General features: G+C 48.7%; 4 protein-coding genes across 4 annotated transcripts; 1 reads left to right on the top strand and 3 right to left on the bottom strand.

Moving 5' to 3' along the window:
- Nucleotides 1-64: 64 nt before the first annotated feature.
- On the top strand, nucleotides 65-787 carry N7473_007320 (putative 2-haloalkanoic acid dehalogenase; the record flags this gene model as incomplete). The annotated part of the gene is made up of 1 exon (XM_057153260.1): nucleotides 65-787. The coding sequence occupies one exon, from the start codon at nucleotides 65-67 to the stop codon at nucleotides 785-787; it is 723 nt and encodes a 240-aa protein (XP_057007598.1).
- An 84-nt stretch (nucleotides 788-871) lies between these two features.
- On the bottom strand, nucleotides 872-3320 carry N7473_007319 (uncharacterized protein; the record flags this gene model as incomplete). The annotated part of the gene is made up of 6 exons (XM_057153259.1): nucleotides 872-1919; nucleotides 1968-2138; nucleotides 2188-2804; nucleotides 2866-2948; nucleotides 2999-3240; nucleotides 3292-3320. 6 exons carry the CDS (start codon nucleotides 3318-3320, stop codon nucleotides 872-874), a joined length of 2190 nt encoding a protein of 729 aa, XP_057007597.1.
- A 2519-nt stretch (nucleotides 3321-5839) lies between these two features.
- Nucleotides 5840-9199, bottom strand: N7473_007318 (cleavage polyadenylation factor subunit CFT2). Its single transcript, XM_057153258.1, has 2 exons — nucleotides 8871-9199; nucleotides 5840-8798 (listed from the first exon to the last, which is right to left on the bottom strand). The coding sequence occupies exons 1-2, from the start codon at nucleotides 9017-9019 to the stop codon at nucleotides 5912-5914; spliced, it is 3036 nt and encodes a 1011-aa protein (XP_057007596.1). The 5' UTR covers nucleotides 9020-9199; the 3' UTR covers nucleotides 5840-5911.
- Nucleotides 9200-9654: 455 nt separating this feature from the next.
- On the bottom strand, nucleotides 9655-11784 carry N7473_007317 (uncharacterized protein; the record flags this gene model as incomplete). The annotated part of the gene is made up of 4 exons (XM_057153257.1): nucleotides 9655-9663; nucleotides 9718-10236; nucleotides 10656-11732; nucleotides 11782-11784. The coding sequence occupies 4 exons, from the start codon at nucleotides 11782-11784 to the stop codon at nucleotides 9655-9657; spliced, it is 1608 nt and encodes a 535-aa protein (XP_057007595.1).
- Between the last annotated feature and the right edge of the window lie 1076 nt (nucleotides 11785-12860).

Below are 12860 nucleotides of genomic sequence, written 5' to 3'. Positions count from 1 at the left end.
CCTTGAATCCCCAATTACTTCTCGGCAACGCAAACAACATCTTTCTGAATCCCGCAATATCACAATGACTGGCCAAAAACACGTCATTTTTGACGTTGTCGGAACATGCGTCTCATTTGACGCCTTCTACAATGGCATTGAAAAAGTCATGGGTCAACGTCTCCTGGCTCGAAACATCACAGCTCGCTCCTTCGGCTTCACCTGGATGACCGCAGCCGAATTGGAGTTCACCTTTCTCTCAATCTCTGAACGCTACAAGCCCTACAAAGAAGTCATGTCTGCCCTCTTCTTCCGCACGTTATACATGATGGGTGTTGAGGACCCGCGTGCCTTCGCCACTGAAGCCGAGCGAGACCAGTGCGCCCAGGGATACTCGGAGTTGGAACTACGCCCAGGAACTAAAGACTGCTTTGCCAAGCTGCGCGATGCTGGGTTCACTGTTTGGTGTTTAACAACTGGTGATACCAAGCGTGTACGAGGATACTTTGAGCGGGGTGGTGTTGACATGCCACTTGAGAACTTCATTAGTTGTGATACAGCTGGTGTGGCGAAGCCTGCGCTGGCGGCATATAGGCCTGCTTTGGCCCAGTTCAAGGAGGAAGATAAGAAATGGTTTGCGGCTGCCCATATGTGGGATGTGAGTGCTGCTGTGAAGGTAGGGTTCCGGGGCGCCTATTGTACTGTGTATGAGAAGGAATCGTGCGCAGAGATCTTTGATGCCGAGTTGGAGGTTATTGAGGATACCTTACCTGCTATGGCGGATAAGATTATTGCGGCTTCACTCTGATAGAGTATTTGTGATTAGATTAACATCAAATGAAAAAAGGATTATTGTACATGACTATGTATACAAATAGTCTCGCAGAGCAGTTCAGTGTCGGTTCATATCCATACTCTGGGCAGCACCGTATTCCGGATTCATGAGGAATTGCTCCAGTACCTGTGTCTCGGTCCAAGTGGGCCATGCCGCCGAGGGCGATGTGTTTTCGGCACCAAAGAGTGGTATTTCAATAATTGGGTCAAGCGCGCCGAGCATACCCATGTCTCGATCGGACATAGACAAAGATGCTTGACTGCAGTCCATGTCCATGATCCGGCCGTAGGAGTGAGAATAAAAGCCCGACGATTGACCAGTTAGTGGTCCCACGTCATCGGGTTGAGCAGGCGAAGAGTCTGCAGCAAAATTAGCCGCTTCAAGCATGTCACCTTTCCTCAATCTAGCGCCCCAATGCTTGAATGTTTCGTAATCTGATATAGGACGCTCAGATAATGTCATACTGCCCTGTTGGGACTGCTGGACTCCGGCATGAAGACGCGCTAATGCACGCTCAAGCGTCTCAATTAAAGACACCTCGGACTGAGCCGATTCGCCAGCGGCGGACATTTCTCGAATCATGTCCAGCCCTTTGTAAAGCAAGTTTCGAAATTGCTCAGAAAAGTTTTGGATGGAGTAGGCAATCAACACGAGGAGCGACGCTCGGCATGAGCTATATTCAATGTAGGACGCACGCGCAAGGCCGGATCCGCTATCCCTTAATTCTTGTAGAATACCCAGTGCTTCCGTTGCTGCCTCGATACAATCATCAATCAAGTCTTTGCGACTCAACGAATACTTGAAACTTGTACTATCGGAAGTGGCGTTTCGATCGGCGACACTGGGCTCCGAATCTGCTGGTGAATTATTCAAAGATTCCGAAATATTCTTCTTCAGCAGGAACGGTCGTCCGATAAACATGCGAACCAAGCAATATTCCAGCTGGAGGTGCATCACCGAGCGAAGTTGGGCTATCGGCTGCAGACTGCTGCTCACGATCTCCTGGGGAAGAGAGCTCCACCACTCCTTGAGTGCCGCTTTGCTCGTCAGGAGGTGGGATATAATTTTGGAAATTTGTTGTTTGTGGCAAGTCCGAAGGTTGCTTCTATAGAAATGTCAGACTTGGTCGTATATCGAGCCCATTAACACGTACACGTCGCGAAATATATCTTCCAGAAAATGAATCAACTGGATCGAGGCTTCGGCACGGGCGACACTTGTGCGAGTGTCATCCAATGCTAAGTCAGACCGGTATATAGGGAGTGCCGCGTCGACATCGGTTCTGAGCACTGACAAAGGTCTGCCGTGGAAGATGGAGATTTTTCTGGCCTCTATCAGTACGAACTGTTATCCATAATCAAAACCTAGCTTACCTTTCAAGTAAGTATGCTGTCCACCATACACGATTGCGGGCCTCGACCATGGTCGCACTGAAGGCATCATTCTTGCATTTTCGATGCATGCCATTCTGCATTCCAAGCCGGATTGCAAGGTTAATGTAAATATACCCTAGCCCTGACGTATCAACAGGCAGTGCATAGTAACCAAAAAGAAGGCAAGCTTGAACACTCTCGAGAGATGATAGCTCGATGATCTCTGGAAGTAGTCGAATGGCTTGCTGGTAGAATGTCGCACCGATATCTTCTTCAGAGAAATTTTGACTAGAAGTTCCGGTAGAATTTTGTGTCGAAGATTCGAGGTGTGCATATTGGGACCCGATCGCAAAGACTGTGAGTAAGATGCTGATGATCACCTCACCTCCCTTTTTGGCAAAAGTACTAGGGTCTCCATAGAGAAGATTCATTCGTTCGAAGAACCAACTCCTGCCAATGAAAAAGTAGTGGGTCTCGGCATATTTGAAGAAGTTTCTTGCCAGAAATTCGGCGATTGGACGAGGGGGGCAACATGATATCGCCGCCGCGAGGTGATCCCGCCCTGGGCGTAATTGATGAGCTCGTGGGAAATCCCAACCCATTTTAGGCTCGTTTGCCTGGTAATTATGCTTAATCAGCCTTGATTTGCCAAAACATTCAGAGGGAGATGGAGCATACCCGACTCTCCAATCCCCCCATTCGTTCAATATGTTGCTTCAGTCGCATGGAGAAATTCCAATATGAAAATTCCCCAGAAAAGTCTGGACAAAATCAGTGAGTTGATGCACTGAAATTGGTTGAATAAACTGACGCGTAGTGTTGTCTCCTACTGGATCCATCGTACACGCCTCGTCGTCCATCACTAATCCTTCAACCTCTTGGGCGTCCGATCCGACAACACCCGCGCTATCACCGTCGACATCAAGTGCATCCGCCAGTTTGGCGAGGCTCTTTGTATCAAGTCGGATGCCTTCAATGGTACGTTTTAATATACGCTCCATATATCTGGAGCGGCCGATCAATTCTTGAAAGTCAGACTTGGCCACTCGTTCCCTGTATATCTTAGCGGCTTCCTATTCCGATAAAGAAATCATAGCAACATACTCTGGAACATATGCCCTGAATTCACGCATTCTTGAAGTTGGCCCTTTCTCACATACTCGTTCGAAATGGAGACACCTCCTACATGGGGGTCCACCCTCGCACTTCTCCTTCAAGCGCCGACACTCATCACAGCTGTACGGAATTTCTTAGAAATCAGTCATATTATTGAACTCACCCTTAATACTTACGCTCGAATTGCGCGTTTCCGGTGGTCCATTACTCAATATTCATTCGTACTGAGTAGTCAATTGGCTAAAAGGAAGTAGCAATCGACTGGGAAGTACAATCAAGACCGCCAAAAAGTGGGGTCAACCACGTGACCTGATCGGCGATAAGGAACCCACCAATCACGGAACTCCAGAGTAGTTTAAGCTCCGAGGCCAGAAAGCCATTTTGACACGCACCTTTAGATAACAGAAATCCATCAAATCAAAAGATCATTCCCTAATTGAACTCCATTACGTAGCCTCTCAATCTCCATAGCAATGCTTGTCTCAAACCCATAGAACTTATGATCCTCGGCCAGCTGCAGTACCTACAAACACCACCAAAACTGCAAGCATATGCAGCAGTGTACGCAACAATATCCTTTGGCTCCGACGATGTCATAAAAATTGCCAATGCCACAGCAACTACCAGAGCAGAGCAAACCGTAGTAACCAAGTTCCTTATCCAAAAAGGGTTCAACACCATTATCAGCATAGGAAAGACTAGTGCAAGTCCTCCGCCAAGAGCCATTGTGAGACGAACCCAGAACTTCTGTTTAGCCATTGAAATCTCTTCCTCTAGAATACCTGACCGAGTAGCATTCGAGAAGAAGAATTCAATTTTATCTCTTACCGACCATATTTGCTGGTCTATTCTCTGGGCTGCGTCGGAATGTGGTTCTAGCTTCGCTGATTCTGATTGTAGAGTGTCGATTTTATTCATCATCATCAGAGAGACAGCTTCTAGATTTACTCTTCCGAAGATCCAGCTCGATTTCGAGCGAATTGTAAGATAATCTTGGATAGCCTTGGCTACTTTCCCTCTCAGATCATTCATTTTGCGAGTCATGGTTCAGAGAACTCACAATGTTGGTCAAGATCATTCTGTATGTTACTGGTCACACCATGATCTGTGAAATCAGGAGAATTCATTTCGGTGCAGTACTTCAGATGTTGTGCACGAGTGTATAGAACATTGTATTGATAAAGACGTTCAATTGACAATATGTTAGGAGGAGCTTGGACGTGTGGCTTTCTTTTTCTGGATCGGGTGAAACCGTAGGGAGAAAAGAGAATTGATCGAAGAAAGATCGAGGCAGGGGACCTCTCGAAGGTCACATCGCCGAGGTTACCCGAATCATCCATTCTCACCCTCACTTCGATGATGATAAATGTGGCCACAGAGAACTGAAGGGGGGGGGGGGGGGGGGGGGGGGCGTCGGAAAATGGAGTTTACTCGAAGGCAAAATCATGAAAAGAGGGCAGTTTTGGGCTCAAGATTTGGTATCAGTAGAACTACGTCTACATTTCACGCATCAACTGATGCCCAACGCACTACTACCCAATGTGTGTTGCATAACCAACTAGCCAGCAAGAGTGAGTACCTGCTTTACTGTATTTTTTCTGATGACAATCTGGGGAAGGATCCAACCCCAAATTCGACAGGTCGCTACCTCATCTTCTACAAGCATTCCTAGCATTCCACTAGTCCCTCTCTTGAATTCTTAGTCCAAGTATCTTATCTGATATTTGGAGATTGAGGTGATTTCTCTTTCTCTGCAACAACACATTTTAACAGAGAGAACTCTTTTCGTTCCATGACGCCATTCCCAAAGTCCTTACAGTAGGCGTTGAGGGACTAATACATGTTCTATTGCTGTCGTCATTATACGCCAAACACAATCAACACTCATATGCGTTCTTTCATCCAACTCCCGCGGCTCTTATAAAATGGTTGAACATGACAGAATAAACATCGATGCATATTCCTATCATTCCCCTTGGTTTTATTTGTGTGGCTCCTGTTGCAGTAGTAAGGTTGTGAACTCTTTGTTTGATTGAGATCTCGGACGGTGTATATTGGACCTTGGAGCAGAAGGCACGTCCCGGACAGTATCAATTTGCAAACTTCTTGTCAGCAAAGGTTGGCCTGAACATCTGCTGCTTGCTCTCGCTTGCTGCCTTGGCCCCCCACCCTCAGATATAAAAAAGCTCTTCCTCACCCCCTCAGCTGGAATCATTTCTCCATCTTCAACTATTTAACCTTCCACCCTCACTACCTCCCCCCCCCCCCCTCCCTGCCTCGTCCCCCTCCACTTCCTCTCTCTTTACCTAAATGAACATCCATTCATTCTTCTACCTGATTGGTAGACTACAATATATGATATCCATGTAAACCTCTTTATTGATGGCATTACAGATGTGATTGAGCAATCTCATCTTGATGTTGGCTTAATGGGTACGCAACAAAAATACATAGGCCCTAGCATGCGTGTGAGTGAAGATGATACTGAGGTCGGAGGAATTGAGATCTACATAACTACTCAATATAGATGATGAAAGTTCTTGAATGCTCCGATGCTGTTCGAGTTATAAGGTACATCATAGAGTATAAAAATACATGTCATGCCAACCTAATTTCCTGCCACCACAGCCAAGCCCTCGTAAATCTTCCTCTTCACAGCGAGGAAGCTCCCAGCATTACGACCAAGAGCGGCCTGATTCGCTGCCGCCTGTGCTGCAGCTTCGATCTCAATTCTGCCCGTGCCAGACTTCCGCACGGCGACGGATTTGTCGATGAGAAGGGTACCTTCTCCACGGAATTCAGCCGTGTGTCCAGCGGCTTGCATGAGTTTGCGAAGATCAGCCAGACGAAGGTCACCGACGTGAAAAGGGCGTGCCATAGACCGAGTACCGGCAGCCATGCTGGCTGGCAATGTATCGAGGAGAGGGAAGGCTTCAGACTTATCAGCGGTTTTGGCAGGACCGTCGATGGTCGGAGCTACTGCAGACGAAGCCGCTTCGTCCTTGACTAGCTTCATCTTCTTGCCAGCTACGTCGGCGTCAGCCTCCTCCTCCTCTGCGGGAAGCTTGGGAGCCCGAAGTTGTGCGGTCAAAGCGACAACACCGAGGCTGCGAACATGCTGCCAGTTGAGACGTCTAACGAGACTGTTGCTCAACTTGACCGTCCAGGCATTGGTATCGACACTCGCGTCAACGGGCTCTCCATTTGCAGGTGTGAAAATGATAGCAGCGGCATCAGCACTAGTGGTCGAGGCATCACCGCCAACCTTCACAGTGAGCAGCTTCTTACACTCATCTGCCAAGGCCAACGTTTCATCCTTCATACCGCCGACAAGAATCAGCTTTTGTGGCTGGATAAGCGGAATCAACATCTCTAGGCTGCGCTTGTCGTGCAAGCCCATGAAGTCAACAAAGGCAATGCGGGCGTTGATCGTTATCGACTCTTTGTTGTATACGGCCTTGGCAGGACCCTCGAATGATTGCGGGTCTGCCTCCTCTTCCGAAGATGCGGCGACATCAGCACCTTCACCATCCGAAGAGAGGCTGAGGTCATCCCTGGCGCCAGAATCAACCTTTTGGCCGTTTGTCGACAGATGCTGGCGCTTGCGACCTCCAGCGCCGTCCGATAGCCTGCGTCCACCAGCTCCAGCCGCATCATCCCAACGTCTTTTCTGGCCAAGCTTTGTCTGCGCGTCAGATCGTCGTTGTTGCATGTCGATTTCTTCACGCTCCTCTGCTCGAAGGTACTCTTCTGGCCGAATGAACTCTCCATACTCATCACCTCGCTTGCGTGGTGCCACGTATGGAAACATGCGTTCACGTCCCTTCTTGCCTCGCACGTCATAGTCGTAGACATTCTTGCGTCGAAGAAGAACGTTGATACCCAAATCTTCATCAGTAAGGGCTAGTTTACTCCGGTTCGAGTGCGCGAGCGTCGTTGAAAAGTTGAGAACTCGGCCCTGTTGTTCAGTGTCGGAATCTTCAGAAGAAGTAGAGCTGGATCGGTCGTCCAGTACATCTGCCGCAATCTCAAGATTCTCCTGTCCTCGTGCCTGGGAAGTATCTTGGAGCTGTCGTTTTGTAGCTAGGTATTGCTGGTAGAGTAGTTGATCCCTCACATCCAGAGGGGCACGCTGCACGTCGGTCCAGGCCAATTCCCGTCCTCCGCTGTGGACTTGTTCGAGGAGTTCTCCATCGGGTCCTTTCTCCAATGCGACTCCATCCCTCCGTTCCTCATACCATTGCCATATCATACTTCCGAGAGATGCTGTACTGGAGAGTTCCTCGGTTGCTTCGGGCATTGTGTTTCGGAAGGATTCGGTCAACAACAGCAAATTGTTAGGACCTTCGGCAATTTGTCGGAGTGACTCTTTTGAGAAACCCCAAGCCAGAGAGGTATCAGAGGCAAGGATGACTTTTGGTCCCTGGTCAGCCAGTAGCTTTTCGAGACGCTTCTTGCGCTCTACAGTCTTGAGGTGCTTGAAAGTAAAGGGACCAACGCCTTTCCCGCTTCCCTTGTCATTTCCCTGTCCGCCAGTCTTTTGGCCATCGGCACTCTCGGCCGCCTCGAACTCTCGAACGATATTCTCGTCCATCCACTCAAGCATACTTCGGGCGAGTCGCAAGGTAGTGTTGACTTTTCTGCCGGCTAAGTAAAGACCTGCACCTTGGAGGACATCACCCTTCTCGCCAGTCGACGCATCACGCCAAGCGTGCTCGAGCGCATACGCCAGTTCAAGTACACGCGAACTTGTATCCGTTGGGATGAGTACGGTACCACCTTTAGCTAGACTGCTTCGGATCATGTCAAGCAAAAGATCGTCTCTCTTCTTCCGGCCACCGGATACTGCAATATTGTCACCTCCCTTTGTACTACAAATGAGAGCTGTTGGCTTTCGCAATTGCTCGATAACCTCAGTTCCACTCGCTCCAGAACCACCGAACCATGCGGCACCTGCCACGACACTCTCTCGCGCCTGGTTCCAGTCCATCGCGTAAACGATGGATTCCATTCCATGCTGGATGTGCCATATCGTTCCTCCGACGGTGTGTCCAGCATTGTAGGCAGTTAGTGTGAGTCCGTCCAAGGGCGGCGAAAACGGAGACGGAAGTGGTTGATGAGGCTGTGAGTATTTGAGAGGTTGGATAAGGGAGAAGTATCGAGCAATTTCCTCCGTTGTCGGTGCTTGAAGAAGAATCCGACCTGAGCTGCCAGCAGCTTCGGTGCCATCTTCACCGTCTCCCACCGAGCCTACTGCGGATGCTGCCGAGGACGCGCCAGGTTCGGAGATTGAGACTTTTGGCAGGAATGTTGCCGCGAGTGGCGATGAAACGTAGAGGTCTTGCAAGCATGTGCGGCCGAAAGCAATAACGGGGCTCGTCGCGAAAATCGGGATCTGAGTGAATAGAGGGAATGTCCGACAGCAGTGGACGAAGGCACCAATATGCGCCGGAGTCGCGTGGGTCAGGAGGATCAATGAGAGGGTTGGTATGTGCCTATTCAAAAAAAATAAAATTGGTCAGCTTGCATCATTCAAGTAGCATGGAGAAGCGCGGATTCAAGCTCACTTCTCAAGCTCTGCCAAGTCACGAGTATCGAAGGATTCGTCCCAACCAACGTCCACCAGGATCTTGATACCACCATCGAGTTCCAGGATGGACTGCGATGCCCTCGAGGATGATGACTGTGCCCCGAGCAGGGGAGTGAATGTGAACATTGTGATTGCTTGTCGTTTAGAGACGGGAGCATGCGCAGGTGGATCTGGTCCGGCGTATTCGCGACGCGCGCAATCGGGCCAATTAATCGGGTTGTCGTTCAAGAAATTGAGTATTTCATCACCTCATAGTGGTCAGCAAGTCTGCCTTGCCTCAATCGAAGCGCAAAGAACAAGGGATCGGGCAGAGCTGAGTGGGCGGGTTCCTGTGACACTCCAGTCAGAGCTGCCTTTGCTTAGTCGGGGCCCGACGAAAAACGGTGTTTGTACTGTTTGTTTCCCTGGTCAGGTGATCTGGAGGTTGCCCAATCACGAGGTTTCAACTATATAATCCTCGACAAGTAACTGGTAGCAGATCTACGCTTGTTTTCGAATTAGAAAAAAGAGGAAGTCTATTGATTTACAGGAATAGCTCAAGTCAAATAATGAGAAAGTAAAACATGCACAAAGTTCAAAACTCCCCCCATCGACCCTATTCTAACCTGCTAACCATACAGAGTCACGAGATATATCGCGGGCCTCAATTTCAAGTCGCTGCTCGAAACCATGCAAAATCTTGCAGGTTTTGCTGTCAGATATCTTTGCAAGCGGCACAGTTGAAGTCTGCCCCTTTCACAAGTTCAAAAAATTACGCATTCTCAAATCTCCTATACCAATAATCAGTGAGTCTTCATATCATGCACTGACTATTCGTCACTTACCTCCCGCGGCCTCTTCATATTCGTAAATGGCCTGTTGGCTGTAGGAACCTTGACGAAGTTTGCCTTGACATGAGTTTCGACCTTTTCAGGAATTACAGCACCAGCCCATGTTCGGATTCGACGAAAGGCCTCAACGTCGGGATAATGTTTCCGGCGCGCTTCGGGATCCGCGACGATCTCATTGCACATCTGGAGATACTTGGTAGTTTCGTCGGGCTTCTCAGGCGGGAACAAGATCTTGTCTATTTCTCGCACGGGCTCTCCATTGAGGGCGGTGGAGCTCTCTGCTGTTTGAGTCGAACCTGCATCGGGAGGCTGAAATGGGTATTTGTCTGCGTCTTTGCCACTACCAGTTTGTTGAGCTTGTCCATCTTGTTGGGCTTTTGCTCTGTGCATGTCTTCCACTTGAGAACGAGCTCTGTTAATATCTGAAATCTTATCCAACATAAGGTATATTTCCTCTGGAGCGAGGATGATTGGACTCACGGGCTGGTTCGCGGGCGTGCCATGGCGATTGTGCTGTTCAAGCAAGCAAGTCAGTATCAGTGCACAATCAGGATCAAGATCCAAGACAGTTCCCTAAACAAGAAACCTCAAATATGCAAGGGGGTCATGAGAAGAATGTTCGCAAGATCTGACTCCTTGTTCCTGAAGCCTTAAGCACCAATCATGGCGAGCTATATAGCTCCAACACTCCACAGCTTTCAGTAGAAGCATGTCCTCCATAGAGAAGTATTGACACATTTGTCATGAAATCATCGGATAATCTTGAAAGCTTACAGGAAAAGACACAGAAACATTCTCGGAATCAAGAGCATAACGACAAACCAAACACACTTGTACTCACCAATTCGTGCAATTTCGCCTCCATCTCCTGCTGACCTTCTGGCCTCAGGAGGTACCCATTCGTTTTTATGTAAGGAAGAACGAATACTGACCAACTTCTCCTCAGATCCAATATCCCGGGCCCCCGCGCCTTTGTGTGTCTGCTGCTTATCGTCATTTACAGCTGCCTGCTTGGTTGTCTTCTTGGATTCCTTCTTGGATCCCTTCTTGGTTGCTTTTGTACGTGTGGGAAGCCGCTTCTTAGTAGCTTTGACCTCTAGCACAGCAACCGGGTCGAGGGAAGGATCCTGCTGGTCGACGGGTCCCAGCGTTCCTTTCATATTCTTCTTCATTACTGAAGCAATGGGAAAATCCTTTTCCTTATCGGACACGTCCTGGTCCGGCTGATACTTGAGCTCCGGGCGCCCATGTTTGTCGTCATCAGGGAACGTTTGGTCCTTCGTCTTGAGTGCTTTTGTAGAAGCCAGGATTCGATTGAGGGTCGAACTGAGTGGAGCCACTGCACCGGAGGGATCCAAGCGCGGTGGGGGTGGTACTGGATCCTCGACATTGGCAACCAAGCTTGCGTATTGTTCATTGCGTATAGCATAGCCCAACTGCCGGCGAGAGTGTTTACATTGCAATGCCACCATAAGAAGTCCATGCGCGTACGCGTAAAGCTCTTGGCCTGTCAAATTGCCCCAGACTGAAGCTGGACCTGGATCAAAACTCCACTTGAGGTCTCCAAGCCCAAGAGTATTGTCATGAGCTTTGGGGTGGGTGTTCGGTGCCACCCCTGGGATGATGGTTCTGCCTGGGTGTGTCCTGATCAAGTCTCTCTCAATATGTGCGCCGAGATCTTGATCATCCAACAGAGTTCTCCAACGAGGAAGTGGCGCATTTTGTCCATAGTAGATTTTGGGATGACCTCGCGGAGCACTGGATACGGCGGGAAATTCCAAGCTTGTATCGGAGTCTGTGACTTTTCGAAGAGGGTTGATCACTCTCTGCAGCCGCTGTAATCTTTCTGGAGGCGGAGCCTTTGTCACAGCAGTCGCAGTAGCTGTATCTTCCGCTTTCTTGGTCTTGTGTTTCTTTGCCGGTGGACCAGTGGTGGGCGAGGTTGTTCCTGCCGCCGTCTTTGCAGTGGCAGCCTTCGATAAAAGAGCTGTATGGGACCTTGTTCGACGCTGCGTCATGATACTAGTCTAGTGCACAGACTGATCGTCAGTCACCTACCATATGATCTTGAAGGAGTTACGGCCGGATGGTAGCACATTGTATACTCACGATAGAACCTTTCTTTTGCGACGCAACTCGAGCGAGACAGTGGTTATGGAGAAGAACAAAAAGTGGTTGTGAGAAGTGTGTCTGATCAGAGCAATGAAAAGGACTGTATGTTTGGGCAGTTGGTCTCGAGGTGACCATGGCAGTTTAAAATTCCTGCGACTCGCCCAAACAGACAAAGGATTACCTTGTGTATGGGATCTAAATAGTTTCTTTGTTCTCAATCCCGTCGCCCCGAACCCGAACCCCTCAGCCACGGCACAAACTAATCTGCTTTCGAGGTCCCAGAAAGCAAACTTTCTTTGTCTGGAAATATCCTAGAATCTTCGAGTAGAATTTTCCCATGAATCGAGGTCTGTGAGCTCCACAAGACTCGAGGAAATTACAGTATCTGGGGTGAAATTAAGGAAGATCATCATGTACCTCGGTCAAACTAGTCGTGCAGCCGTGCAGTATGGTTTATGGAAAAATCTAGGAACCAGTTAATTCAATGAAACTTTTCGATACTTGATTGTGATAGAAAAAACGAACGGTTGAAATCTCGAGACGAAAGAGCGACCTCGCGGGAACAGCTCGAAGACAATGAAAGAGTCAAGCCGAGGGGAACAAGATAAGACGAACTGCGAACTGCGAACTGCTTCTGGCTTCTGTAGTCAATTGATCAAAGAGGGACGTGAAAACCAGACAAAGAGTCAGATTTTATTTACTCCAGAAGGGCAGAATCTTTGTCCTTGGTTCGCATGATTCCTCGATGCGTGTCGTAACTAGGCCGTGTGACAGGACACGTTCATCTCGCCTCCCGAAGGAGGTCAAATACTACTTTTACGAGCATATTTACTTAAATTTCATGTTCTGCAAAGACCTACACGTTCATCAAGACATTTTGAGGAGTGGTCTTCGTAATCCTCTATAACGCTGGATTGTAAAATGGAGGAAGTCGAGGATCAATGAATCAAAGAAGACGTGGCATAAAGAGGGTTCAGGCTTGTTCTCGAGAAAGTTCAGAGTTTTTCCTCAAGACGTCAAAGAAA

The sequence above is a fragment of the Penicillium subrubescens genome (genome assembly GCF_028828155.1).
Source record: "Penicillium subrubescens strain IBT 31985 chromosome Unknown utg000005l_segment0_segment0, whole genome shotgun sequence".
NCBI lineage: Eukaryota > Fungi > Ascomycota > Eurotiomycetes > Eurotiales > Aspergillaceae > Penicillium > Penicillium subrubescens.
This window is presented reverse-complemented; position numbering and strand designations above follow the sequence as displayed.